The sequence below is a fragment of the Oncorhynchus mykiss genome, chromosome 22, assembly GCF_013265735.2.
Source record: "Oncorhynchus mykiss isolate Arlee chromosome 22, USDA_OmykA_1.1, whole genome shotgun sequence".
Lineage (NCBI taxonomy): Eukaryota > Metazoa > Chordata > Actinopteri > Salmoniformes > Salmonidae > Oncorhynchus > Oncorhynchus mykiss.
In genome coordinates, this window is record NC_048586.1 from 36945213 (window position 1) to 36973205 (window position 27993).

Below are 27993 nucleotides of genomic sequence, written 5' to 3' on the forward strand. Positions count from 1 at the left end.
TCAGTGGGAAGCTGAACAATGGGACACGTCACATCAGTGGGGAAGCTGAACAATGGGACACGTCACAGCGGGGAAGCTGAACAATGGGACACGTCACATCAGCTGGGAAGCTGAACAAAACAAAGGGGAAGAAGAGGATTTATGTTTACAATGAACAGCATATCAGAGAACATTCCAAAAGCAGACCCTATCCCATTATAATTGAAAGTCAATGAATCAGATGTGAAGTTTGAAGTGGATACAGGGTGCAGTGTAACCATAACGAACAGAGTAGTGGGACAGTGCAAAAGTTCCGGCCTTAAAGACTAGTTCTCTGCATCTCCAAATGTACACAGGTGAGAGACTAGACACATTAGGTGCAGCTAATGTAACTGTGCAGCACAGAGACACAGTGATTCCCCTACCTGTAGTAGTCGTATCAGGCAATGGTCCAAACCTGCCAGGTTGGGGCTGGATAAAAGAGCTAAAGTTAGAAATGGGAACAGTAAATCAGATCGATGAGGGTCAACAGTGGACATTGGAAGAAATGTTGACATACAGTGCCTTGCGAAAGTATTCGGCCCCCTTGAACTTTGCGACCTTTTGCCACATTTCAGGCTTCAAACATAAAGATATAAAACTGTATTTTTTTGTGAAGAATCAACAACAAGTGGGACACAATCATGAAGTGGAACGACATTTATTGGATATTTCAAACTTTTTTAACAAATCAAAAACTGAAAAATTGGGCGGGCAAAATTATTCAGCCCCCTTAATTTAACACTTTGTAGCGCCACCTTTTGCTGCGATTACAGCTGTAAGTCGCTTGGGGTATGTTTCTATCAGTTTTGCACATCGAGAGACTGAAATTTTTTCCCATTCCTCCTTGCAAAACAGCTCGAGCTCAGTGAGGTTGGATGGAGAGCATTTGTGAATAGCAGTTTTCAGTTCTTTCCACAGATTCTCAATTGGATTCAGGTCTGGACTTTGACTTGGCCATTCTAACACCTGGATATGTTTATTTTTGAACCATTCCATTGTAGATTTTGCTTTATGTTTTGTATCATTGTCTTGTTGGAAGACAAATCTCCGTCCCAGTCTCAGGTCTTTTGAAGACTCCATCAGGTTTTCTTCCAGAATGGTCCTGTATTTGGCTCCATCCATCTTCCCATCAATTTTAACCATCTTCCCTGTCCCTGATGAAGAAAAGCAGGCCCAAACCATGATGCTGCCACCACCATGTTTGACAGTGGGGATGGTGTGTTCAGCTGTGTTGCTTTTAAGCCAAACATAACGTTTTGCATTGTTGCCAAAAAGTTCAATTTTGGTTTCATCTGACCAGAGCACCTTCTTCTACATGTTTGGTGTGTCTCCCAGGTGGCTTGTGGCAAACTTTAAACGACACTTTTTATGGATATCTTTAAGAAATGGCTTTCTTCTTGCCACTCTTCCATAAAGGCTAGATTTGTGCAATATACGACTGATTGTTGTCCTATGAACAGAGTCTCCCACCTCAGCTGTAGATCTCTGCAGTTCATCCAGAGTGATCATGGGCCTCTTGGCTGCATCTCTGATCAGTCTTCTCCTTGTATGAGCTGAAAGTTTAGAGGGACGGCCAGGTCTTGGTAGATTTGCAGTGGTCTGATACTCCTTCCATTTCAATATTATCGCTTTCACAGTGCTCCTTGGGATGTTTAATGCTTGGGAAATCTTTTTGTATCCAAATCCGGCTTTAAACTTCTTCACAACAGTATCTCGGACCTGCCTGGTGTGTTCCTTGTTCTTCATGATGCTCTCTGCGCTTTTAACGGACCTCTGAGACTATCACAGTGCAGGTGCATTTATACGGAGACTTGATTACACACAGGTGGATTGTATTTATCATCATTAGTCATTTAGGTCAACATTGGATCATTCAGAGATCCTCACTGAACTCACTGGAGAGTTTGCTGCACTGAAAGTAAAGGGGCTGAATAATTTTGCACGCCCAATTTTTCAGTTTTTGATTTGTTAAAAAAGTTTGAAATATCCAATAAATGTCGTTCCACTTCTTAATTGTGTCCCACTTGTTGTTGATTCTTCACAAAAAAATACAGTTTTATATCTTTATGTTTGAAGCCTGAAATGTGGCAAAAGGTCGCAAAGTTCAAGGGGGCCGAATACTTTCGCAAGGCACTGTATATACACACTGCTCAAAAAAATAAAGGGAACACTTAAACAACACAATGTAACTCCAAGTTTATCACACTTCTGTGAAATCAAACTGTCCACTTAGGAAGCAACACTTACTGACAATACATTTCACATGCTGTTGTGCAAATGGAATAGGCAATTAGCAAGACACTCCCAATAAAGGAGTGGTTCTGCAGGTGGTGACCACAGACCACTTCTCAGTTCCTATGCTTCCTGGCTGATGTTTTGGTCACTTTTGAATGCTGGCGGTGCTTTCACTCTAGTGGTAGCATGAGATGGAGTCTACAACCCACACAAGTTGCTCAGGTAGTGCAGCTCATCCAGGATGGCACATCAATGCGAGCTGTGGCAAGAAGGTTTGCTGTGTCTGTCAGTGTAGTGTCCAGAGCATGGAGGCGCTACCAGGAGACAGGCCAGTACATCAGGAGACGTGGAGGAGGCCGTAGGAGGGCAACAACCCAGCAGCAGGACCGCTACCTCCGCCTTTGTGCAAGGAGGAGCAGGAGGAGCACTGCCAGAGCCCTGCAAAATGACCCCCAGCATGCCACAAATGTGCATGTGTTTGCTCAAACGGTCAGAAACAGACTCCATGAGGGTGGTATGAGGGCCCAACGTCCACAGGTGGGGGTTGTGCTTACAGCTCAACACCGTGCAGGACGTTTGGCATTTGCCAGAGAACACCAAGATTGGCAAATTCACCACTGGCGCCCTGTGCTCTTCACAGATGAAAGTAGGTTCACACTGAGCACATCTCACAGACGTGACAGAGTCTGGAGACGCCGTGGAGAACGTTCTGCTGCCTGCAACATCCTCAAGCATGACCGGTTTGGCGGTGGGTCAGTCATGGTGTGGGGTGGCATTTCTTTGGGGGGCCTCCATGTGCTCGCCAGAGGTAGCCTGACTGCCATTAGGTACCGAGATGAGATCCTCAGACCCCTTGTGAGACCATATGCTGGTGCGGTTGGCCCTGGGGTTCCTCCTAATGCAAGACAATGCTAGACCTCATGTGGCTGGAGTGTGTCAGCAGTTCCTGCAAGAGGAAGGCATTGATGCTATGGACTGGCCCGCACGTTCCCCAGACCTGAATCCAATTGAGCACATCTGGGACATCATGTCTCGCTCCATCCACCAACGCCGCCACGTTGCACCACAGACTGTCCAGGAGTTGGCGGATGCTTTAGTCCAGGTCTGGGAGGAGATCCCTCAGAAGACCATCCGCCACCTCCGCCACTTCATCAGGAGCATGCCCAGGCATTGTAGGGAGGTCATACAGGCACGTGGAGGCCACACACACTCATTTTGAGTTGTTTTAAGGACATTACATCAAAGTTGGATCAGCCTGTAGTGTGGTTTTCCACTTTAATTTTGAGTGTGACTCCAAATCCAGACCTCCATGGGTTGATAAATTTGATTTCCATTGATAATTGTTGTGTGATTTTGTTGTCAGCACATTCAACTATGTAAAGAAAAAAGTATTTAATAAGAATATTTCATTCATTCAGATCTAGGATGTGTTATTTTAGTGTTCCCTTTATTTTTTTGAGTAGTGTATATATCTGACTGTTATTGAATGAAAGTGACATAAATTTTCCAATATGCTGTGGTATCCATAATAATCATCCATTTCTTGCTGGTGTTAAGGTGGTGCTGATGAGAATGCATTCACGCTTCAGTTTAGCGTTTTTGTCACGAATCTTGTTCTAGAGGCAGCTCTGCAGAGTGGTCACTAGCTGGCACAGCCACAAAGTCAGAAAATATTATTTTAAACCACTAACCACACTGCTAACCTTAGTGCATAACCTTAATTTTAAGACAAATACACTTGTTTTCATATGTTTACAATAAAGCCGAATTTGCAGCTGGACAATCTAGCGGAATTCTCTCAGTGCATCCTCCAAGACCAGACTCATCCCAATAAATGTCAACCTGCGCACGCATCACGTTGGCACTACCCATAATGCACAGCGAGACGTTCCGTCAAACACGTAAACATACGAGTTCCTTAACGCATTCATGTCCCCGTCGGAACTCGAAATGTCCAACTTCCTAACTGGTTACACGCGGCACGTGTACAACTATCCTGTTAGCAATACGGAACTACCTAGTTCCGACTAATATCGAACGCGGCATCTGTCCTGCGTGTACGTTTGCGCCACAACAGATTGTAGGCAAATAAAAACGGTGCCCGGTGATGCTACGTTACAAGAAATAAACTACTTTGCGGTGAGTGTTGCATTAACACACGCATCTTTTCAGGTTAGCTCACAAAATAACAATTAATGTTCTATGTTTGGAAAGCCATGTTAGTTTTGCTCTTGACAGCTAGTTAATGTTAGCTAGAGTGCAGTAGCTTGCTAGCTTACAGTACTAGGAGAGAGCAAAAGGAGAGTAGCTAGCTAAAAAAGGTGGCCCCTTTTTTAATTGATATTATGCGACATGGATAAAGATGGCTATGCATTCCCATTTAATAACTGAGTAGTCCTACTATTAAATGTAACGTTAAGATAACTAGCTAGTGATGTTTGCTAACTTGCTATCACATTTTGAACCATCCTCGACAAATGATTTGGCCAGCATTCTGCTGATCAACCTAGCTAGCTTTAGTTCAGTGTTTCTGAGCTATCAATCTCTTATGCATGTACCATATCCTGGTAAACAATGGAGAGACAAATGCAGGCTCACTCAAGACAAATGTAGCCAGTTAGCTTACTATCCAGGGGCTTGGAGAGGGCACATTTTTCGCGAGGCGTATTAAGTAGCCCAATCTGTACTCTTGAAGCCTACAGTTACTCCTTAACCATATGTAACGTTAGGTGTGTATCAATTGAAATGAACCTCTTTGTTTTTTGAAAATTATTTATCGCTGATATGAAAGGTAAGGAGGTCCTTATGCTTCCAAAACCGCTCCCGAGTGGCGCAGAGGTCTAACATGCTGACCAGACCTGACACGTCGCGTGCCCGAGCGTCGCAAAATAAATTTAGAATTCCACGTTATTCAATTATTGAACCCACACTGCTCGCGCGCGCCAACGAGCGTCTGTGTTGCTGAAAGACCCTGTCTTTCAAAGATAATTTAAAAAAATCCAAATAACTTCACAGATCTTCAGTGTAAAGGGTTTAAACACTGTTTCCCATGCTTGTTCAATGAACCATAAACAATTGCGGTCAAACGACCACCCCTCATCACTGTCAAACGCTCCCTAAAACACTTCAGCGAGTAGGCCTTTCTAATCGACCTGGCCCGGGTGTCCTGGAAGGATATTGACCTCATTCCGTCAGAGGATGCCTGGTTGTCCTTTAAAAGTGTTTTTAAAAGCTGATGTTCTGAAAGAGCTGCAAAATCTGGACCCCTACAAATCAGCCGGGCTAGACCATATGGATCCTGTCTTTCTAAAATGATCCGCCAAAATTGTTGCAACCCCTATTACTAGCCTGTTCAACCTCTCAGATCTTCTGATATCCCCTAAGATAAGAAAGCTGCCACAGTCATCCCCCTCTTCCAAGGGGGAGGCACTCCAGACCCAAACTGTTAAATCAAATCAAATTTTATTTGTCACATACACATGGTTAGCAGATGTTAATGCGAGTGTAGCGAAATGCTTGTGCTTCTAGTTCCGACAATGCAGTAATAACCAACAAGTAATCTAGCTAACAATTCCAAAACTACTACCTTATAGACACAAGTGTAAGGGGATAAAGAATATGTACATAAAGATATATGAATGAGTGATGGTACAGAGCGGCATAGGCAAGATACAGTAGATGGTATTGAGTGCAGTATATACATATGAGTATGTAAACAAAGTGGCATAGTTAAAGTGGCTAGTGATACATGTATTACATAAAGATGCAGTAGATGATATAGAGTACAGTATATACATATACATATGAGATGAATAATGTAGGGTATGTAAACATTATATTAGGTAGCATTGTTTAAAGTGGCTAGTGATATATTTTACATAATTTCCCATCAATTCCCATTATTAAAGTGGCTGGAGTTGAGTCAGTGTGTTGGCAGCAGCCACTCAATGTTAGTGGTGGCTGTTTAACAGTCTGATGGCCTTGAGATAGAAGCTGTTTTTCAGTCTCTCGGTCCCAGCTTTGATGCACCTGTACTGACCTCGCCTTCTGGATGATAGCGGGGTGAACAGGCAGTGGCTCGGGTGGTTGTTGTCCTTGATGATCTTTATGGCCTTCCTGTGACATCGGGTGGTGTAGGTGTCCTGGAGGGCAGGTAGTTTGCCCCCGGTGATGCGTTGTGCAGACCTCACTACCCTCTGGAGAGCCTTACGGTTGTGGGCGGAGCAGTTGCCGTACCAGACGTTGATACAGCCCGACAGGATGCTCTCGATTGTGCATCTGTAGAAGTTTGTGAGTGCTTTTGGTGACAAGCCTAATTTCTTCAGCCTCCTGAGGTTGAAGAGGCGCTGCTGCGCCTTCTTCACGATGCTGTCTGTGTGGGTGGACCAATTCAGTTTGTCTGTGATGTGTACGCCGAGGAACTTAACTTACTACCCTCTCCACTACTGTTCCATCGATGTGGATAGGGGGGTGTTCCCTCTGCTGTTTCCTGAAGTCCACAATCATCTCCTTAGTTTTGTTGACGTTGAGTGTGAGGTTATTTTCCTGACACCACACTCCGAGGCCCCTCACCTCCTCCCTGTAGGCCGTCTCGTCGTTGTTGGTAATCAAGCCTACCACTGTTGTGTCGTCCACAAACTTGATGATTGAGTTGGAGGCGTGCGTGGCCACGCAGTCGTGGGTGAACAGGGAGTACAGGAGAGGGCTCAGAACGCACCCTTGTGGGGCCCCAGTGTTGAGGATCAGCGGGGTGGAAATGTTGTTGCCTACCCTCACCACCTGGGGGCGGCCCGTCAGGAAGTCCAGTACCCAGTTGCACAGGGTGGGGTCGAGACCCAGGGTCTCGAGCTTGATGACGAGCTTGGAGGGCACTATGGTGTTAAATGCCGAGCTGTAGTCGATGAACAGCATTCTCACATAGGTATTCCTCTTGTCCAGATGGGTTGGGGCAGTGTGCAGTGTGGTTGAGATTGCATCGTCTGTGGACCTATTTGGGCGGTAAGCAAATTGGAGTGGGTCTAGGGTGTCAGGTAGGGTGGAGGTGATATGGTCCTTGACTAGTCTCTCAAAGCACTTCATGATGACGGATGTGAGTGCTACGGGGCGGTAGTCGTTTAGCTCAGTTACCTTAGCTTTCTTGGGAACAGGAACAATGGTGGCCCTCTTGAAGCATGTGGGAACAACAGACTGGGATAGGGATTGATTGAATATGTCCGTAAACACACCAGCCAGCTGGTCTGCGCATGCTCTGAGGGCGCGGCTGGGGATGCCGTCTGGGCCTGCAGCCTTGCGAGTGTTGACACGTTTAAATGTTTTCCTCACGTCAGCTGCAGTGAAGGAGAGTCTGCATGTTTTAGTTGCGGGCCGTGTCAGTGGCACTGTATTGTCCTCAAAGCGGGCAAAAAAGTTATTTAGTCTGCCTCGGAGCAAGACATCCTGGTCCGTGACGGGGCCGGTTTTCTTTTTGTAATCCGTGATTGACTGTAGACCCTGCCACATACCTCTTGTGTCTGAGCCGTTGAATTGAGATTCTACTTTGTCTCTATACTGACGCCTAGCTTACAGACTTATATCTATCCTACCCTGCCTTTCTAAAGTCTTTGAAAGCCAAGTTAATGAACAGATCACCGACCATTTCAATTCCCACTGTACCTTCTACGCTATGCAATCTGGTTTCCAAGCTAGTCGTGGGTTGACCTCAGCCACGCTCAAGGTCCTTTACGATATCGTAACCGCCATCGATAAGAGACAATACTGTGTAGCTGTATTCATCGACCTGGCCAAGGCTTTCGACTCTGTCAATCACCACATTCTTATTGGCAGTCTCAGCAGCCTTGGTTTCTTAAATTTCTGCCTCGCCTGGTTCACCAACTACTTCTCAGTCACTCTTCTCTGTATACATCAATGATGTCGCTCTTGCTGCTGGTGATTCTCTGATCCACCTCTACGCAGACGACACCATTCTGTATACTTCTGGCCCTTGTTTGGACACTGTGTTAACTAACCTCCAGACGTGCTTCAATGCCATTACAACTCTTCCTTCCATGGCCTCCAACTGCTCTTAAATGCAAGTAAAACCAAATGCATGCTCTTCAACCGATCGCTACCTGCCTGCCCGTCCAGCATCAATACTCTGGACGGTTCTGTCATAGAATATGTGGACAACTACAAATACCTAGGTGTCTGGTTAGACTATAAACTCTCCTTCCAGACTCGCATTAAGCATCTCCAATCCAAAATGATATCTACAGTGCCTTGCGAAAGTATTCGGCCCCCTTGAACTTTGCGACCTTTTGCCACATTTCAGGCTTCAAACATAAAGATATAAAACTGTATTTTTTTGAAGAATCAACAACAAGTGGGACACAATCATGAAGTGGAACGACATTTATTGGATATTTCAAACTTTTTTAACATATCAAAAACTGAAAAATTGGGCGTGCAAAATTATTCAGCCCCTTTACTTTCAGTGCAGCAAACTCTCTCCAGAAGTTCAGTGAGGATCTCTGAATGATCCAATGTTGACCTAAATGACTAATGATGATAAATACTATCCACCTGTGTGTAATCAAGTCTCCGTATAAATGCACCTGCACTGTGATAGTCTCAGAGGTCCGTTAAAAGCGCAGAGAGCATCATGAGGAACACACCAGGCAGGTCCGAGATACTGTTGTGAAGAAGTTTAAAGCCGGATTTGGATACAAAAAGATTTCCCAAGCTTTAAACATCCCAAGGAGCACTGTGCAAGCGATAATATTGAAATGGAAGGAGTATCAGACCACTGCAAATCTACCAAGACCTGGCCGTCCCTCTAAACTTTCAGCTCATACAAGGAGAAGACTGATCAGAGATGCAGCCAAGAGGCCCATGATCACTCTGGATGAACTGCAGAGATCTACAGCTGAGGTGGGAGACTCTGTCCATAGGACAACAATCAGTCGTATATTGCACATGGTTTGGGCCTGCTTTTCTTCAGCAGGGACAGGGAAGATGGTTAAAATTGATGGGAAGATGCATGGAGCCAAATACAGGACCATTCTGGAAGAGAACCTGATGGAGTCTGCAAAAGACCTGAGACTGGGACGGAGATTTGTCTTCCAACAAGACAATGATCCAAAACATAAAGCAAAATCTACAATGGAATGGTTCAAAAATAAACATATCCAGGTGTTAGAATGGCCAAGTCAAAGTCCAGACCTGAATCCAATCGAGAATCTGTGGAAAGAACTGAAAACTGCTGTTCACAAATGCTCTCCATCCAACCTCACTGAGCTCGAGCTGTTTTGCAAGGAGGAATGGGAAAACATTTCAGTCTCTCGATGTGCAAAACTGATAGACATACCCCAAGCGACTTACAGCTGTAATCGCAGCAAAAGGTGGCGCTACAAAGTATTAACTTAAGGGGGCTGAATAATTCTGCACGCCCAATTTTTCAGTTTTTGATTTGTTAAAAAAGTTTGAAATATCCAATAAATGTCGTTCCACTTTATGATTGTGTCCCAAATGTTGTTGATTCTTCACAAAAAAATACAGTTTTATATCTTCATGTTTGAAGCCTGAAATGTGGCAAAAGGTCGCAAAGTTCAAGGGGGCCGAATACTTTCGCAAGGCACTGTAGAATCGGCTTCCTATTCCGCAACAAAGACTCCTTCACTCATGCTGCCAAACACCCTCGTAAAACTTACTATCCTACCGATCCCTGACTTTGGTGACGTAATTTACAAAATAGCCTCCAACGCTCTACCCAGCAAATTGGATGCAGTCTATCACAGTGCAATCCATTTTGTCACCAAAGCCCCATATACTACTCCCCATGCTCTTGTTGGCTGGCCCTCGCTTCATATTTGTCGCCAAACCCACTGGCTCCAGGTCATCTATAAGGCGAGGCTTTACCGAGAAAAGACTTCTCAGCTCACTGGTCACCATAGCAGCACCCACCCGTAGTACGCACCCCAGCAGGTATATTTCATTGGTCACCCCCAAATCCAATTTCTCATTTGGCCGCCTTTCCTTCCAGTTCTCTGCTGCCAATGACTGGAATGAACTGCAAAAATCGCCGGAGACTCCTAACCCCCTCACTATCTTTAAGCACCAGCTATCAGAGCAGCTCACAGATTACTGCACCTGTACATAGCCCATCCAACTACCTCATCCCCATACTGTTATTTATTTATTTATTTTGCTCCTTTATATCCCAGTATATCTACTTGCACATCTATCACTCCAGTGTTTTAATTGCTATATTGTAAAAACAAAAATGCCACTATGGCCCATTTATTGCCTTTACCTCCCTTATCCTACTTCATTTGCACACACTGTGTATAAATACATATTTTATTTGTCACATACACATGGTTAGCAGATGTTAATGCGAGTGTAGCGAAATGCTTGTGCTTCTAGTTCCTACAATGCAGTAATGACCAACGAGTAAGCTAACCTAACAATTCCACAACTACAAACTTATACACAAGTGTAAAGGGATAAAGAACATGTACATAAAGATAAATGAATGAGTGATGGTACAGAACGGAATAGGCAAGATGCAGTAGATGGTATCGAGTACAGTATATACATATGCGATGAGTAATGTAGGGTATGTAGACATATTAAGTAGCATTGTTTAAAGTGGCTAGTGATATTTTTTACATCAATTGCCATTATTAAAGTGGCTGGAGTTGAGTCAGTGTGTTGGCAGCAGCCACTCAATGTTAGTGATGGCTGTTTAACAGTCTGATAGCCTTGAGATAGAAGCTGTTTTTCAGTCTCTCGGTCCTTGCTTTGATGCACCTGTACTGACCTCGCCTTCTGGATGATAGCGGGGTGAACAAGCAGTGGCTCGGGTGGTTGTTGTCCTTGATGATCTTTATGGCCTTCCTGTGACATCAGGTGGTGTAGGTGTCCTGGAGGGCAGGTAGTTTGCCCCCGGTGATGCGTTGTGCAGACCTCACTACCCTCTGGAGAGTCTTACGGTTGTGGGCGGAGCAGTTGCCGTACCAGGCGTTGATACAGCGCGACAGGATGCTCTCGCTTGTGCATCTGTAGAAGTTTGTGAATGCTTTTGGTGACAAGCTGAATTTCTTCAGCCTCCTGAGGTTGAAGAGGCACTGCTGCGCCTTCTTCACGACGCTGTCTGTGTGAGTGGACCACTTCAGTTTGTCCGTGATGTGTACGCCGAGGAACTTAACTTACTACCCTCTCCTCTACTGTCTCGTCGATGTGGATAGGGGGGTGCTCCCTCTGCTGTTTCCTGAAGGACGTGGCTGGGGATGCCGTCTTGGCCTGCAGCCAAGTGCAGTGAAGGAGAGTCCGCAGGTTTTGGTTGCGGGCCGTGTCAGTGGCACTGTATTGTCCTCAAAGAAGTTATTTAGTCTGTCTGGGAGCAAGACATCCTGGTCTCACGACGGGGCTGGTTTTCTTTTTGTAATCCGTGATTGACTGTAGACCCTGCCACATACCTCTTGTGTCTGAGCCGTTGAATTGCGACTACTTTGTCTCTATACTGACGCTTAGGTTGTTTGATTGCCTTGCGGAGGGAATAGCTACACTGTTTGTATTCGGTCATGTTTCCGGTCACCTTGCCCTGGTTAAAAGCAGTGGTTCGCGCTTTCAGTTTCACCCGAATGCTGCCATCATTCCATGGTTTCTGGTTTGGGAATGTTTTAATCGTTGCTATGGGTACAACATCGTCAATGCACTTTCTAATGAACTTGCTCACCGAATCAGCGTATTCGTCAATGTTGTTGGACGCAATGCGGAGCATATCCCAATCCACGTGATTGAAGAGTGGAATCAGATTGGTCGGACCAGTGTTGAACAGACCTGAGCGCGGGAGCTTCTTGTTTTAGTTTCTGTCTGTAGGCTGGGAGCAACAAAATGGAGTCGTGGTCAGCTTTTCTGAAAGGAGGGCGGGGGAGGGTCTTATATGCGTCGCGGTAGTTAGAATAACAATGATCCAGGGTTTTACCAGCCCTGGTTGCGCAATCGATATGCTGATACAATTCTGTACCGACTCTGATAGCCTGTCTCGAGTGAGCCATGTTTTCGTGAAGCAAAGAACGTTAGACTGCCTGTTACACGAATGCAGTAAGCCAAGGTAAGTTGCTAGCTAGCATTAAACGTATCTTATAAAAAAACAATAAATCATAATCACTTGTTAACTACACATGGTTGTTGATATTACTAGATATTATCTAGCGTGTCCTGCGTTGCATACAAGTATCTAAGTATCTGACTGAGCGGTGGTAGGCAGAAGCAGGCACGTAAACATTCATTCAAACAGCACTTTTGTGAGTTTTGCCAGCAGCTCTTCGTTGTTCGTCAAGCATTGCGCTGTTTATGACTTCAAGCCTATCAACTCCCGAGATGAGACTAGTGTAACCGAAGTGAAATGGCTAGATAGTTAGCGCGCGCTAATAGCGTTTCAAACGTCACTCGCTCTAAGCCTTCTAGTAGTTGTTCCCCTTGCTCTGCATGGGTAACGCTGCTTTGATGGTGGCTGTTGTCGTTGTGTTGCTGGTTCGAGCCCAGGGAGGAGCGAGGAGAGGGACGGAAGATACACTGCCTATAAGAACATCCAATAGTCAAAGGTTAATGAAATACAAATGGTATAGAGAGAAATAGTCCTATAATAACTACAACCTAAAACTTCTTACCTGGGAATATTGAAGACTCATGTTAAAAGGAACCACCAGCTTTCATATGTTCTCATGTTCTGAGCAAGGAACTGAAACGTTAGCTTTCTTACATAGCACATATTGCACTTTTACTTTCTAACACTTTGTTTTTTCATTATTTAAACCAAATTGAACATGTTTCATTATTTATTTGAGGCTAAATTGATTTTATTGATGTATTATATTAAGTTAAAATAAGTGTTCATTCAGTATTGTTGTAATTGTCATTATTACAAATACATTTAAAAAAATTGTCCGATTAATCAGTATCGGCGTTGAAAAATCATAGTCGGTCGACCTCTAGAGGACGTTTCTTTTTTTTTTGCTGAATTTTGTCTTCCTGTCCTTCTTGGGTCCACACACATCGCAGCATTTCTCATTGATACCGGCTGCAATGTAGAATGATGAGAACTTAGTTCAGGAATTGTACTTATCTCACTTGGATATATAGTTACAGCAGGCCAGGGTAGGAGAATCAGGCACACACGTGCAACAACATCACTCACACTTACTTCTGGTTTTGGAGGTGTTGGTTCGAGTGAATGGGGCACCAGCATCCTCCTGAATGCTACTCATGATGGCTGCAGAAGCTGGGGTCCTTGTAATATGTTGCAGTCTCTGGATTTGAGGTCTTACCAATGCCTTGCCCAGCTTCTTGAAAAAGAGCCGTCTCCTCTGGAGCTTCTTTCTGTTCCAATCTGGGTTCAACGCCATCCAGATGACGAACGTGTTGTATGCCGAGATGTCCAAGATGTTGATGATTATCCAGCGTAGGGTTCTTTTGCAGCTATAGCCAGTAACCAGCTTGCCTAAATTGTCCACCCCTTTTGTGGAATTGTAATCCATTATGATTTCTAGTTTTTGACACTCCTGCCCACAGATTCTCCCATCCCTATGCAGCGTACTCATGAGTACCACAGTTTTGCCTTTCTTTGGCACATAGGACACTAGGGATGTGTCTGCCATGAACTCAAATTTGGAGGAATTGGTAGGCCTCTTCTCTGTATTCAACAGCAGAAGTGGGAGCCCTGGCTTATTTTTTTCGTACTGTTCTTACCATCATCAGCTTCCTCTTGAGGAGCTCCTGTCCCAGCTTGTGTGAAGTAAAAAAAGCAATCATGTGATGTTGTGCCCACGGAGTCCCTGTGTCACGTCCAGGACAACCCTTGGTTCATTTCAGGGGCTCTGAAGGGGCAGCGGCCCCTAAATGGCATATGCTGCTCATCAACAGTAACGTTGGGACCAGTGTTATAAAACAGGTTAACCTTTTTGGGGTAGGGGGCAGCATTTTCACTTTTGGATAAATAGCGTGCCCAAACTGAACTGCCTCCTACTCTGTCCCAGATCCTAATATATGCATATTAGTATTGGATAGAAAACACACTGAAGTTTCTAAAACTGTTTGAGTCATCTCTGTGTATAACAGAACTTATTTAGCAGGCGAAACCCCAAGGACAAACCATTCAGATGTTGTCTCTTCAATATGTTTTCATGGGGAATCCAGAATTCTAATATACTTTCCTGCAGTTTCTACCGCTTCCACTGGATGTCACCAGTTTGTAGAAATTGGTTGAAGTTTTTCCTTTGTGTAATGAAGTACCATAGCTCAAAACGAACGTCACTTCATGTGTACCTTTTTGATAGAGGCACGTAACCAGAAAAGTCAGTTTGTTTTGCTACTAGAAGCGTCAGTTTGTTTTGCTCCTGTATTGCACACAGGATGATCTGTCTTCAATTTGATCGATTTATATACGTTTAGAAATACCTAAAAGTTGTATTACAAAAGCTGTTTGAAATGTTTTGGCCAAGATTTACAGGTAACTTTTGAGATTTTTTTAGCGACGTTGCGTAATTTGGAAGCAGTGTTTTTCTGGATCAAACACGAAAAATAAATAGATGTTTTGGCTATATCGACGGAATTAATCGAACAAAAGCACCATTTTGTTATGTTTATGGGACATATAGGAGTGCCAACAAAAGAAGCTCATCAAAGGTAAGGCATGATTTATATATTATTTCTGCCTTTTGTGTTGCGCCTGCAGAGTTGAAATATGCTACTCTCATTGTTTACTGTTGTGCTATCATCAGATAACAGCATCTTGTGCTTTCTCCGAAAAGCCTTTTTGAAATCTGACATGTTGGCTGGATTCACAACGAGTGTAGCTTTAATTTGCTATCTTGCATGTGTTAGATTTTTATAGAAATTCTATTTGAATTTGGCGCTCTGCATTTTCCCTGGCTATTGGCCATGTGGGACGCAACCACCCACTTGTCCCACACGACCTGATTGCAGCTAGCTTGTCTTTGCTGCCTAGCTGGTCTGGTGTCTCGGTTATTGAAGCCGATAATCCTGGAAATAATATGGAAGTTTTCCCAGAGGCGTTGTTGCACTGAAAAAATCTCTGCCAGTGTCTGTATCCCACAGGGATTCTGTGGATTTCCCATTGGATCTGAAAACGCCAGCAAGGATAAGAACCCCAAAGTATTCATGTAAATAAGTTTGGTCCATTTCCTTCCATCGCTCTCCAAAAACGCACCTTCCCTCCAAATTAGTGCAGTCAAGAAAGATTTTCTGCATAGTGTCTGGCATGAACTGTTCAAAGACGATTTTATGTCCTGCACATGAGTAACCGCCATCCACGTTGGCCCTGTTTGCATCCTTATCACATTGGCAGTCATGAAGGGTGTGAACATGTTTATCCCCCTGCTGACGGACTGGTCCTGGGGCTGACTGCTGACGGGCTGGTCCTGGGGCTGGCTGAGGGTCAATCTCATCCTCTTCTTCCAACTCCCTGTTAGATTCTGAATTGACAAACATGATCCTCATTCCAAAGTGGAAGATGCTCCTTCCATGCTAGCTTCTCTGTGTGCAAAAATGATTTCTAAGGCCCTCTGAGCAGAGAGTTTTGCCATACTGATTGTGTTAAGGAGCCACACACGCAAAGCTGTTTTATGTGTCCTTCTCAATTTGCACCTGGCTGGGTTAGTGTGGGAAAAAACTGCATTTTTATTACTTTTTTTTGTACAATGTATCGTAATAACATTGTACAGGCTCCCGTCAAGACGTTGTGTAGTTTCTCACACTACAACGGGTAAAGAGTGCGAGAAAAGCAAGAGACAGGTTCTTGTCGTTTATGTTGGAACAGCAGGCCCAGGGAGGAAGAAGACAGAGTGATGGCACACAGCAAACCTTTTGTTTCATTTTTACTTGTTTTTACATACATGCACACTTTTAGTACCTTCTAAACCACATATGTGGTATATATGAATATATAAGGGGGTGTTATTTTGCATGTTCTTCACAGAAAACGAGCCAAGGCCATTGAGTCTCAGGTTATTCATTGTATAAGTTTTATTTTAGTAAACATTAAAAACGCACAAGTTTTAACAAAACTCCCCCATACAGAAGACTTCTTCTTCCAATGACTGCAGTGTAATGGAACTGAGATTCATGACCAAGGGCAAGCTATTAGCACTTTGAAAAACTGCTATCCAAGGTACCGAACCGTGGCAGACAAAGATTAGTCCTGCACTAACTTCAGTTGTCCCATTTATTATGATCTATTCTAGTGTTACACAAGGCTACCCAAAATAATGTGAATTAGATATAGGTATGGTAATATTGATATGCTGGCAATTCTGTTAAACTAGGCCTATTTTATCAGAATGCTAATGAATTCACAAATATCATGCTCTATGAACATGTTCCATTTTTTCTTTTAGGTTTCCAGTGAGTGTGTAGAGCTAGCCAGCTGTATGATGTCAATGGTCTTGTTTGCCTCTGTGGTGCGGGTGGTGGACGGTCTACCCCTGTCTGCCTCCACAGACTACGAGCAGGACAAAGGCCTTCAGGAAACCAAGAAGCAAGTCAAAGCACTGTCTAAGAAACTCAGCCAGTTCCCTGACCGATGCACTCTGAAGGCTGGACAGTACAATATCAAGTAAGTTGCAAGTCACACTTAATGGGATACTTCAGGAGGTTTTGCTAACTAGTGCTAGGCCAGTTGCTAACTAGCGTTACCCATAGACTTCCAGTCATTGTGCTATCTGCTAACATGCTAAGTATAATTTAACTGAATCATAATCATAAAGGGTGGTATAGGGTTTGGTTTTTCCATTTATGTTTTGAGGTTGGACTTGAGTACGTATAGCTTGTTAGCACATAGACTGCACCGATTGGTGACCTCGTTAGTCAGTATGTGTTACACCTGTGCTGGTTGCCATCTCATTAGTGTTAAGGTGTTTCACCTGTGCTGGCCTTGGTGCTATTTATGAGGGGCTGGCCCAGTGCTCTAGTTGTCTTGATAGATGCTGGGGGTTAACACCTTTTAGTTGGCTATCCCTATTTCTAACAAACAGACCTTTATCTGCTTTTGTGTTGTCACCTTTTTGTAATGTTTCCTGTCTGTTTGGTGGGTTTTTATTTTGGTTTGCTTCTTTGGCGCTTTTCATGGTGCGTGTCTTTTAGGTCCCAGTTGTTGTTGCTCTGTAACTTTCAGTGGACTTAGTTTGAGCAACATTTTTTTTTTGGTGGGGGGGGGGGGGGGGTCTTCCTGGGGAATGTAACAAAATTGGGTCGAGGCGAAGGTCGAGAGCCATGCGTCCTCCAAAACATGACCCAACCAAGCCGCACTGCTTCTTGACACTGCCCGCTTAACCCGGAAGCCAGCCGCACCAATGTGTTGGCGTAAAAACCGTACACCTGGCGACCGTACCAGTGTGTATGCACCCAGCCTGCCACAGTCACTAGAGCGTGATGGGACAAGGACATCTCTGCCAGCCAAACCCTCCCCTAACCCGGACGACGCTGGGCCAATTGTGTGCCACCCCATGAGCCTGGACTCGAACCAGGATCTCTTGTGGCACAGCTAGCAACTACGATGCAGTGCCTTAGACCACTGCGCAACTCGGGAGGCCTCACACAATCAGAATTGTAGTCGTTTTTTTTGTTTGTTTTGCAGACTTGAGCTCATAAGCCTAGGTGTATGTATAGGCTCTAATATGCATACGGCGTTTTGAATGAGTCATCACTTTAGAGACCCCAACCAACACATGTCCAGAGTGCATAAGAGGAGATTACCGTAACTCAACGGTAGTGTGGAATTTTTCTGTGGTCATGACTGCCGATGTGTCGGTAAAACGGTCACCTTGATTCTGTCCTATTGCTGATGTCATAACAAAGTGCACTTTTCCTTGTTTTGTGAATATCTATTAAAGCTCTTTCCTGAAATGCTCCAATTCCCCTAATATGAGTTTTGTGACAGCCCGCCAATTGTAATTGACCAAACTGTTTCAAGAAACACAACTGCGGCATTACAAAATCCATCTGTTCACATGGACATGGGTTATTAGTCACTTGGTCCCATTAATGCCGTGTTCAAAGGCGCCGGCCTCCAACCATTTTTAGATCGGACAAAAACGAGCACCGACTAAGACATCATTTTGAATGATGGAATTCCGAGTTGGGAACTCTGGAATCTACCTAGAAATCTTACTTTCCGACCTGAAGATCGATGACGGCACAATTTGAACTAGTTCCCAGTTGTCTTGAAACCACCAGTAGACAGCAGATATTGGCTTGAATGAGAAGTGTGTGTGTGTGTGCACGCACACATTCCTCCCTCTAGGAGCAGGGTTGGTTGGCCATCCACTCTACAGTCTGAAGCCTCATTTGTTATCATGAGGTCCTTTAATCAAGGCCCAACATCGGCCTCACTGTGAAGGAAAGAGATTGAGGACATGCCAGACAGCAGTTAAGTCACTGGGTAATCTGATTTAAAGCTCTTTTTGGGCAATGCTTAACTCCGATGTATTGGCCCTTCGAGGGGCTCTGCTGAGCTCCAGTTGAGTGGATGCTATGATTTTTGTCCCTCCCCCCCTGGCACTCTCCAAATGACCATAATTCAGCACCCATACTTCATAAGCAGAGGGAAAAGAGTGAGCTAGCTGTTCCCCCTCCCCATGTAATGCTTGTTTTAATCTTCCTGTAAAGAAACTAAGAGACCGATACTGGCATCTCTTAGCACACTGCAAACCAGCCTTTATTCAAGCCACCTGTTAACATTTCTGTGAATTATTTTCGATGGATTGGTTGGAAACACCTCTGGCGAGGTTCCTTTTTTGTGTAATATCTTAAATGGTATTTCTTGGTAATCTTGTATAGCTATTATAATGCCAGTTGTTTTGTTATATCTCCAAATATAATTTTGATCCTGAATAACATATGCAGGGACATCTCACGGTTTTGTTTATGGATACTACTGAACTCACTGTGCTTCCCACTGTTCAGCATTGTAATTGCAGGAAATAATAGTCCAATGTATTCTTGCTCACTCTGTCTGTTTCAGTTTCACCTGCTCTCTGGGTGTGGGTTATCTGATGGTTTGTACAGAGACCTACCCCAACGTCCTGGCCTTCTGTTTCCTGGATGAGCTGCAAAGGGAGTTCATCGTCACGTACGACGCCAAGCGTGTTAACAGCGCTGTGAGGCCATACTCCTTCATCGAGTTGGGTGAGTCTCTCTTGTTTTCCCAACAAACCCATGCATTGTCTTACTTTAGAAACACAGGGTTTCCCTTAGCCTGGTCCCAGATCTGTTTGTACTTTTCTGCCTACTCCTGGCGTGACCTTGACTGTAGTGTTGACAAGACTAGACTGCACAAACAGATCTGGGACCAGGCTAGGTTTCCCTGGTTTGACTCTTTCAAAAATATATTATATTCCATTTAGCAGACACTTATTATTTTTGCGTATGGGTGGTCTCAGGAAACTAACCAAACCACTATCATGCCCAAACATTTTAGAGCATGTTTATACTGTACCAGCAGGAATATACAATTCCTAGGTTGTATTTTCATGATAGACTTCTCTATTCTCACACCCTTCATACTTGTGTTGCGGCCTCATCCAGACAACTTCATCCAGAAGACGAAGCAGCGCTTCAACAGCCCCCGCTCTCTGTCCACTAAGATCAACCTGGCCGACATGCAAACAGAGATCAAACTTCGACCGCCCTACCAGCTGTCCCCTGAGGACCTAGGATCCATCAACGGCTTCTCATACCACACCCCCTCCAAGTACAAGGGCATAAGTAGGTACCCCACACAGACACACACAGGATAGTTGTGGGAAAACTTCTTAGGGCTAGGCGTCCCACTAGCGGGACAACTTCCGGTGAAACTGGAGGGTGCTCAATTCAAATAAATAATCAGACAAATTATGGATATTAAACATTTAGGTACATACAAGTGTCTTATATTGGTTTAAAGCTTATATTTGTGTTAATCTAACTGCACCGTCCGATTTAAAGTAGCTATTACAGCAAAAACATGCCATGTGATTGTTTGAGGACGATGCCCCACATCAAAATATTTTTCCACCGGCACAGGTTTCATAAATTAACAAATGGCGATTTTTAAATATTCAGTTTTGAAAATCTTCCTCTGATTTGTCATCCAAAGTGTCCCAGCTATAACATGTCGTTTTGTTGGATAAAATCCTTCTTTATATCCCAAAAGGTCTGTTTAGTTGGCACCAACGATTTTGAGTAATCCACTCGTTCAACATAAAGAAAGGAATCCGAAAATCTACCCTTAAACTTTGTTTCAACAAGTCAAAACACATTTCTATCTACTCCTCAGATACCCTAAAATGTAATCAAACTATAATATTTCTTACGGAAACAAGTATGTTCAATAGGATTTTAGCAGAAGCGTCCTTTATTCATGGCGCCCGCAAACACAAATTTCCAAGACTGTCCCTGTACTAAAACAGTTATTTCTTATTCGTTTTGGAAGTTACAAGCCTGAAACCTTGAACATAGCTTCCACAGGGTGTCAGCAGTCTATCGGAATTGCATCCTGGGAGCTAGAATTGAGTATGCCCTTATACTAGCAAATGTAAAAGCATGGTCTCTCTCCCCCAAAAAATTCTGGTTGGGTTTTTCGTTGGATTTTCTCCTACCATATCTATTGTGTTCTCCTCCTACATTATTTAAACATTTCTACAATCTTCAAAGTGTTTTCTTTCCAATTGTACCAATGATATGCACATCCTGGCTTCAGGGCCTGAGCAACAGGCAGTTTACTTTGGACACGTCATTCAGGTGGAAATTGAGAAAAAAGGGGCCTAACCCTAAGACGCTTTAGTTAGGTTATGATATTTTCTCATCAACCTGTACCGCTCTACAGGGTTTTAACAAACATGTTTTTTTTAGTGCCTGCAACTGTAGTTAAAGTTGAGTTGTCTATTGCACAGCTTAGTCTTTCACATTCAGCCATACGTTGACAAACTCATACGCTAATTTATGCACATTGAGGTGTTTTTCAAAGTGCCTACCTGCCTTTTGTGTTTTCACACACAGTAAACGTGTAAGGCTCTTTACTTAAGCTTTAACATAATCACTTCACTGTGTACTGAATGACAAATAGATTTTATTTGCATTCCATCCACCTCATTCTAATCCTCCCTTTTCCTGTTCACCTAAGCCTTTACTGTAGACTTCTCCTTCTGTCACGTTAGCACATGTTGAAAATGGCTTCCATCCATTCCATACCTCATGGACAGCTTGGTTGGGAACATGTTTGGAACAGAACCAAAGTTAATCACTTGAAAGCCCTATAGGGTCAGCTCTTTGAAGGACACCTTGGCATGCAGCTGTCGTGTGTGTGTGTGTGTGGCCCCTCCATTAGTGATCCCTGACTGAGACCGGCCCACCACCTCTCTGTTGGTACCTTCACACCAAAGTAATCCCAGCTAAATGATTGTGCCCTGGGTCACCACAGCTCCTCTGTCTCCCTCAAGAACCACTGCATTCATATTCACTTTCCTGTCACTCACTGTGAAGGGATGATCATCAAAACGTTGTCATTTTGGTATTTAGTCAGTGGTTTCTCTTCAAATGTTAGGAGAATTCTAAGATTGCACATGATGGCATAGTGCAGTGGTTGACCATGTCTATACCCTGAACCTAATCCTGCTCTGTAGCTATTCATCATATTTATAAGAATTTAGCTGCAAGATCTTACTTGGCACCCTACCTTAGGTCATGGCAGCCTCTGGCACTGAGTCTGTGTTGTGATGTCCTTCAGAATCACAACGTAGCTGTTTCTCTCAGTCTGTATAGTCTCTTAATGTGTCTATTGCTCATTGGCCAGATCATTTCTGCTGGCTCTTAACAGTTCCCTTCTCTGCCCAGCTCCCAGCCAACAGCTTGATCCTGTGACTCTACCTGGCATCGTCTCCTGTGTGCTGAGCATCCTCTGTGGAGGCCTCAATCTACTCCGAGGGGTTCATGCTATAGAGAGCACCATACAGGTAACGCCAGAGCAATAGATACATTACTCTATTTAATTCAGTGGGAAAGTCCAAAGTGACCCCCTGTAGCTATAACTAATCCAAGCCTTTTCATATGAACAGTTTGTAACGCCTGTATTTATCTTAGTGGGTATGCTTATTATTGCTTTTCAGAGTCTGTTTTTGTCCAATGCTTTTGTTGGCTTTCTTGTCGTACCAGTTTCACCAAGCCTTGTTTCAAGCCTACCTACTGCTGTACATTGACCTCGCTATCTTCTCTCCCTCGTCTTCATCCCCCGTTGGTTTGCCGGCAGAACGACGACGAAGACTTTAATTACGTGATTGCCTTTTTCCTGGGCACAGCAGCCTGTCTGTATCAGGTAAGTCATAGCGAGCAAGAGCTGCCTTGTCTCCTTCTGGCAGTCACTGTGATGAGTGAGGTGGGGCTTCCGAGTGACGCAGCGGTCTAAGCCATTGCTTTTCAGTGCTAGTGGAGTCACTACAGACTCTGGTTCGATTCCAGGCTGTATTACAACCGGCCGTGATTGGAAGTCCCATAGGGTGGTGCACAATTGGCACTAGGTCGTTAGGTTTTGGCCGGGGTAGGCCGTCGTTGTAAATAAGAATTTGTTAACTGACTTGCCTAGTTAAATAAATTAAAAACAACCCTGCACTCTGCATCACAACTCTCACTGTACAGACGGGGTTGTTAGTGTTCGTCTGAGTCTAGCTACAGTTTACACATAATTGTACATTGAAAAGTGCAAATAATATGTATTACATTGGTTGCAGAATAGGGCTTGTCATTTTATTGCTGGTAGTTGATTTAAGCTTGCACTAAATAATTGGGGCATCCTTGAATAAAGGTGAAATATTGGACATAGTTTGAAAGCAAAGAAAGATTGGTCTCCTGCAAGGGATTTTCAGTACAATGAAGTAGCTCTATTCTCACAGAAGTTGACTCTTCTCTTTTTCCCGGTGTCTGTCTCTTACTCCATCTCTCCCTTTCTCTCCCTCTCTTCAGTGTTCCCTGTTTGCGTACTTCTCTGTGTGGAGGAACAGTAAGTCGTTCCTGGCCTTCGCCCTGATCTGTCTGTCCAACATGTACCTTTATGAACTGAGGAACGTGTGGCAGATCCTCTTCCATGTGACTGTAGGGGCCTTCATGACACTACAGATCAGACTGAGGCAGCCGCAGGGCAAAGCTCCGGACTACAACGTCTGACAAAAACTACAACCAGGAGACTTACAGTCAAAACAATAAGAAATAAACAACTTCAGTATCTGACAAAACCCAACAAATATACTAATTTACAACCAACCACCAACAACAAAACCATGTCTAAGGCTACGGAGCAAAGAAGTGACTCTGCTCCTGCTCTCTTTATCATGTTTCTTCCCCACCACAGCTCAGGACTGTGGGCCAGCCTGGCCCTGCCTCAATCCCGTTGGTTGCTGAGCTCACTTTAGCGTGGCCTCAAAGTGATATGGCCCAATAGGATTAATGGGTGGTGCCACTACAGCCAAATAATTGGCTAATAATATTCATATGAATATGTTTGGGGTAACTATCAGGAGTCTGAACAGGGGTTTCTGACTTAAATTGAATCTCTGGCGTCACAGACATGTATAATTGAAGTCATTTAGACGCTCTTATCCAGAGTGAATACAGGAGAAATTAGTGTTAAGTGCCTTCCTAAAGGGCATATCCACTTTTTTTCTTTATACCTAGTCGGCTCGGGGATTCAAACCAGCGACGTTTTGGTTACTGACCCAATGCTCTTAACCGTTAGGCTACCTGCCACCCCAGTATCATATGTTATTAAATCTCTTGGCTCGTAAAGATTTTGTTTTATTGATTTTGAGAATAATTTATTCAAAATAATGTGTATGATCATGTCACACCTGTTACTTCCATGTACTTTGTTGCAGGCTTCATGAATATGCTATTGCTTGAAAGCTGAGTTTGGCATGGCAAATGTAATGTGGTGGTGTTATCCCACTGTTTTCATCACTGGGAGGCCAACCTTATCAACTCCGTATCATCTGCCAGACCTCCTGGTGGCAGTGGTGGTAACAGCAGCCACTGCTGGAAAGGGTTTAATTTACCTGTGAGCCATCTGCCATCCCGATGTTTCAGGGTATTACTCTAAAGGCCAGAGTAGGAGAGGAGCTAGACGAGTTACTCATATTGTAGCAGAAATGGTTACTTCCAAAAATACTCAATGCATTTATTTTCTTTTGCCATGTATTTTCCAATGCATCATTTACTTTGCATAGCTTTTGGATTATAATGTCAGAAGCAGAAATTACTGAGGACAATGTCAGTAAACTTCCTAGAAACATTGTTAATTTAATGATGAGTTAAGGGATTGTGCCAACAATGTTTGTTTTTTTGGGGGGGTGGAGTGGCCAGTGTCAGTCAGACTAGAGATAGTCATTGCATGAGTGGAGAGTATAAACATGGAACCAAGTATTATGAACATCTGGCAACAAACTACATGTATATCTGGGCACTACTGCACTGATCCAACCCTTAAGATTTGTCATCAACAATGGCCAACATGTTTTCTATTAGCCTGTACATCTTAGCAGACTGTGGTACTTGACCTTTGTGACCTAAGTTAGCCTCCAGTATGACATCTAGGACTTAAATGTTTTATTTGATGTTGGCTGTTTCCAGGGGTGCAACTTTCACTGCGTACAATGCATTTTTACCCCCCCCCCCCCCCCAGTTGAATCACTGGAATGTGATACAAAATGTGTTAACGGTGTGCTTTAGGACCATGCAGATGCCTCCGAGCATTCAGGTAGGGTGTTTATCCGACTGAATAAAAAAAGTCTCCCCCCACTTCTAAAACCAAAGTTGCGCCCCTGGCTGTTTCTAATGACATACTTTTGCAATCAATGTAATGTAACTAAATATACAACATTAAACAGATCCTCATTTTGCTAATGGTGTGTGCATAACCAAGTAGTTTACTATTTCCACATTCTTTAAATTCTTCAAGCTCTGTTAAGTTGGTTGTTGATCATTGCTAGACAGCCATTTTCAAGTCTTGCCCTAAATGTCCAAGCCAAGGGGTGTGAATACTTTCTGAAGGCACTGTAAAGTTTCTTAGAGGTTTCTTGACTCCTTTACTGTATGTATAAAGTACCATTAAATGTAGTGTCTGTATCAGCGCAATAGAAATGATTCCAAATGGATACCATACCAATCCATAATCTACTACACCTGAGGCAAACCGGAGTAGTGCATTTCTAATTGTTATTTCAAACGAGTTTCATATAAAAAATCCCCCTTGTGCCTTGGCAGCAGATAATGGGGATCCCTAATAAATACAAATCAGGAAGTGTAAGGTTGAATGCAGAAGAAGTCGTAGGTATTAGAAGGGGAATTGTAACTCATTTGGACAGCACTTTAAATTTGAATGCAAGTGAGGGGAAGTCCGTTGCCATCTAGGCCTATTTGTGACTAATACAGACATAATCAACGTTATTTTTACACTGTCCACAGCAACCGTGGTGTGCTTCTATAAAGGTCATGGACTCGGCAAGATTACCAATTTATGAGTCCTGCCAAATCATTGTCTTCATCCGGCTGTATTTTGCAGTGATTTCCTTTGAAGTGCAGGGCATTTAAAGCACTTCTACCTTCCCCTCTTTGTAAAGGTTTAAATCAACAGTTTTCGTACACAGTAAAGCCTGTTAAATGAATTGATCAGTAGGCTACAATGCCCTTTACATCCACCATCTATTCTATGGGCTTGGACTGTTTCCTCTAGTCTCCAGTTTATTTGGACTGTTTCCTCTAGTCTCCAGTTTATTTGGACGGTTTCCTCTAGTCTCCAGTTTATTTGGACGGTTTCCTCTGTAGTCTCCAGTTTATTTGGACTGTTTCCTCTAGTCTCCAGTTTATTTGGACTGTTTCCTCTGTAGTCTCCAGTTTATTTGGACTGTTTCCTCTGTAGTCTCCAGTTTATTTGGACGGTTTCCTCTGTAGTCTCCAGTTTATTTGGACTGTGGCCATTGCATTTAAGTACAGTCAGTCTTACTCGCTTAACTAAGTTAACAATTATTTATGGGCAATTTGCAGAGGGGCAGATAAAATAGGCCTGTTCATATTGTATTTTATCAGTGCTTAAGTTGTATACGTAGTCTAATAACATGTATAATTCACAACCAAGGGTCATTAGTCAGGGTGCCATTTCTGACAGATTTACTATCACCTATATAGTGCACTACTTTTGACCAGGGCTCTTATGGGTCCTGGTCAAAATTAGTGCACTATATAGGTGATAGGGTACTATTTGGTAGGAATTCTAAATCACCATATTGCTTTCATATAGCTGTATTATTAATGAAGAAAATAGAAAGGGAGCCATTGTTTTTTAGTACAGCCCATCTGTTAGGATTTGTACCAATGACAGTGTAATGCTGCCCCCCTCTGGAGATCTAGCGGAACAATCGTAGAGATCCTTTTGAATTTGTGTCCTATATGTAGATCTATCTGAACAATCAACTCCAGCCGTTCAGCGACATGGCAGGCAAGCTGGCTGGTTAAGTTCTCTCTTCTCTTTCTATTAGTAATGTTGAAACATATTACCATTTGGATCGTCAAAAGACCAAAATAAATCTATGGGTGTACATCTGAAACAACCATCCAAACATAAGGTTATAGAAGGAGAGATATAGGATGCCACATCAAATAAAAAGGCGTTGTCAACAAGTGCCATTTTAGTGGTTTATTGAATGTAACAAAGAAAGACGCTTAGTGTTTGACATGATAGAAAGCAAAGACAACCCAAGGTTTAGTCTGGGTACCAGTCCTCTTAGCGAACACTCCTTGTGGAATGTAATAGCTGAACAGACGGCAACCAGGTTATGCAAGTCCTGCCTCTGACTCAAGACACACTGATGTCATTCCTCTTCTCTCCGATCCATCAAGTGAAAACCTCACGAGGTTCATCCTTTGTCCAAATATAGGGAGAGAAAGGGAGCTATGCTCCTCCCTAGCAGAGAAGGTCTGCCCCCCCCCCCATCCCACAGTTTGAGAATGCACGTTAAAGGTCAATTGAATTCAATGGCACTGTATTTTCCTTGCTTATTTTCAAAGTAGCAGAAAGTAAAGTACAATCTCAAACAACACCAATGACACAGTAAAGAGAAAAGCAAAAAATGGCACCATTTTGAGGAGTGGAGAGGTACTGAATGGGTTATAGCAGTAGAGTAAGATCCCTCATGTTTCTAGTGGAAGGAGGGTTTTAGTTTGAAAAGAGTAAAGACCAGAGGATAAGGGCTCTATTTAAACCATATCATTGAAGTTGAGCGTTACATCATGAATTAAATTTAAAGTCGATGTTCCCGCTTTAAGGCGTCTGCATGCTTCCCAGACAAAACAGTTTGGAAGAGTTTCTGCATATACACTGCTCAAAAAAATAAAGGGATAACTTAAACAACACAATGGAACTCCAAGTCAATCACACTTCTGTGAAATCAAACTGTCCACTTAGGAAGCAACACTGATTGACAAATTTCACATGCTGTTGTGCAAATGGAATGGACAACAGATGGAAATTATAGGCAATTAGCAAGACACCCCCAATAAAGGAGTGGTTCTTGCAGGTGGTGACCACAGACCACTTCTCAGTTCCTATGCTTCCTGGCTGATGTTTTGGTCACTTTTGAATGCTGGTGGTGCTTTCACTCTAGTGGTAGCATGAGATGGAGTCTACAACCCACACAAGTGGCTCAGGTAGTGCAGCTCATC

At 43.5% G+C, this 27993-nt stretch overlaps 1 protein-coding gene across 1 annotated transcript; it reads left to right on the forward strand.

Moving 5' to 3' along the window:
* Positions 1-4246: 4246 nt before the first annotated feature.
* Positions 4247-25179, forward strand: LOC110501808 (vesicle-trafficking protein SEC22a). The gene is made up of 7 exons (XM_021579643.2): positions 4247-4395; positions 16653-16870; positions 19277-19440; positions 19840-20019; positions 22126-22244; positions 22538-22603; positions 23248-25179. Exons 2-7 carry the CDS (start codon positions 16686-16688, stop codon positions 23446-23448), a joined length of 915 nt encoding a protein of 304 aa, XP_021435318.1. The 5' UTR covers positions 4247-4395; positions 16653-16685; the 3' UTR covers positions 23449-25179.
* Positions 25180-27993: the final 2814 nt, after the last annotated feature.